Source organism: Halyomorpha halys, unplaced genomic scaffold, assembly GCF_000696795.3.
Source record: "Halyomorpha halys isolate HHAL.00 unplaced genomic scaffold, Hhal_1.1 Scaffold415.1, whole genome shotgun sequence".
Taxonomy (NCBI): Eukaryota; Metazoa; Arthropoda; class Insecta; order Hemiptera; family Pentatomidae; genus Halyomorpha; species Halyomorpha halys.
Window position 1 is genome coordinate 2,958 of NW_027106189.1, and position 2,570 is coordinate 5,527.

Genomic DNA, 2,570 nt, shown 5'->3' on the forward strand with positions numbered 1-2,570 from the left:
GTTTGGGTCAGTTGGTCGTGGCTTCTATTAATGGAAACATATACTCTTTGTCTTTGTTTATAATACCCTCTCTAAATTCAACATAATGTCACTCCAAACAAAAAAATCCAGTGTTATCAGTTCAGGAGAGCATTACAATCACACATATTCAGTATCGTTTCGCTTCTTTTGTTGTGAAAAAAGATGCCAAGCTTAATGCTCAAGGTAATGCCTTTTAACATTTAATATGAATGTTAATTTTTGCATTTCATTAATAAAGTAGTTGAAACACATATTAACTTATTTATTATAACTTAAAAAAATAGTGCAGATAATTCATAGGAGTATCAAATTTAAAATATACTTGTTGATATTCAAAGTTTGTAATTTTTAACAGAAAACCATTTACAGTACTACTGTATAATAAAATAATTGCACTTAAATGTGCAAATGATATTTTGGAAAAAAATAATTTGATATTTTTAACTTAAATTTTTATTTATTTTCAGAGTGTGAGACTTGCAGCCCAAGGTGGGGACAGACATGCAAATTACCCACGCTATAGAATCTATTCATTTTTTCGGGATAGGTGCAAAAAAAATTTGCACTTATTGCTGTGTTTCAGTCCAATAGGAGAAGCTTTTAGGCGCAGGATCAGAATTTATCCAACATTAGTAAATTGTTGCACCATTGATTGGTTTGAGGTAAATTGCTTTCAGAATAATAATTATTTAAAAATAATTTCCAGTTATATATAATAGGATGTTGAATGGATTATATTATATAAGATATTATAAACAATCTTGCTAAAAAATATTTCTAAATAATATATGCACATTGGTGATAAGATATTTTTAATCATCCACTCACTACTACAAATGATTCTTAAATCATATGTTCTTTTGTACTAATACTGAATAATAACTTTCAGGATTGGCCTGAGGAGGCACTAGAAAGTGTTGCTAAGCGATCTTTGGAAACTATAGATCTTACACCTGAATTGAAGGAAAGTGCAGTAGAAATCTTCAAGTATTTCCATGTTAAAGCCAAGTGAGTTCATAAAATTTTATCATCTTAAAAGAAAAACAATTAAAAATGCTTGATCTAATATTTATATAAAAATGACATGATCAGATGAATCAGTTGCTATAGGCAATTTAGCCATAATTTCTATTAACCTTAATTTAATTTTTCCAACCTTGGCCAATTCTTTTTTTCCCTTGTACTTTTTTCCTACTTTGTTGTTCTTAGATAAGCCTCTGTACTAATAAAAACCCAGAGGGTTCCTGCTAGCACCACCAGAAAGAAAACCGTACATAGAATACTGATATACAATTAGCCCTTTTGGTTCACTGAATTCTATTTTGATGATAAATTGAATAGTGAAAAATATTATTCTATTGAGATAATGTTTGTGTTTAGTGTCAAACAGCATAAAAATAATAATAATAATAAAAAAATTACACAATTTAAACAAAGAAGTAAGTTGAAACATATTCACTACTGTTTTTTGTGTTTTCAGGGAAGCCAAGATAGAATTTTTCAATAAAACCAATCGAGTGGTCTATTATACCTGCAAGTCTTATATTGACTTAATTAACAGCTACAATGCTGTTTTTCTGAAAACTAAAGCAGAAGTGGAACAAACTGTTTTGCGTTATGTTAATGGACGCCAAAAGTTAAAATTTGCAGAATCACAGGTAGTTATAAATATTAACTGGTACTATAAATTAGTAAGTAACAGATTGTTCTTGCCCTGTAACAGTTTCTCTTATATGTATTGTTAGCTGCTGTTATATTACATGTTTATATATCATGGAAAATAAATGACAATATCTAATATAAAAATAACTAGTTTACCTTTGCTAGAAATCTCACATTAGATATGTTTCCTTTTTCTCTTTAATTCATTCAAAATATAAGTGATATGCTCATACGTAGGAACATTATAATATTATCAAAAAATTTTATTCAACAAACATAATTGGTGAAGCTAAAATGACTATCTTTAAGTTATAGTTTACATAATAAGTAATTACGTTTCCCCACAGTTAGTTCAGTTTTACAATTAAGATTCAGCTATTCGTAAATTTATATTTATTAACCCTGAGTTGTATCCACATCAACCTCTTTAAAACCCATTTTGTACCATCTCAACCCACCGACTTACTACTATTAGAGTTTTGAAACCCAAATAATTTATTATAAGTTTGGAAACAGAAATGAGGGCAAGAAGACTTTTATGGACACATGCAAAGGATGGCTGAGGAGAGATTAAACAAGAAGATTTTCAGTAGGATTATAGGATATAAATTCACGGACACACGGTACAAATCAAACAGGAAACACAGAGGCTTTGGATTACACAGGATTTTTGTGAAGATAGAACAGAGTACTGGAAATTCCTGAAACATGCAGCGCTTGTGGTGGACAGTAAAAAACCCCCGTCTAGGAGGACTTGGACGGAAGAAAGGAAGAAATTGAAAAATAAACCTGAATCATAGTTGTGTAGTCCGTAAGGGCTGTTTCACGTGAAATAATAATAATGATATATATATATATCATATATATTATACAGATATATATGTTAT

General features: G+C 29.5%; 1 protein-coding gene across 1 annotated transcript in view; it reads left to right on the plus strand.

Moving 5' to 3' along the window:
* Nucleotides 1-488: 488 nt before the first annotated feature.
* The window catches only part of LOC106682461 (dynein axonemal heavy chain 7), a gene marked incomplete at its 5' end in the record, with an annotated part of 70,992 nt that continues 68,910 nt past the window's right edge, over nt 489-2,570 (plus strand). Inside the window, 3 exon segments of the mRNA XM_014423327.3 lie at nt 489-683; nt 911-1,029; nt 1,502-1,679. Of these exon segments, the coding sequence (XP_014278813.3) occupies nt 489-683; nt 911-1,029; nt 1,502-1,679 (492 nt within the window).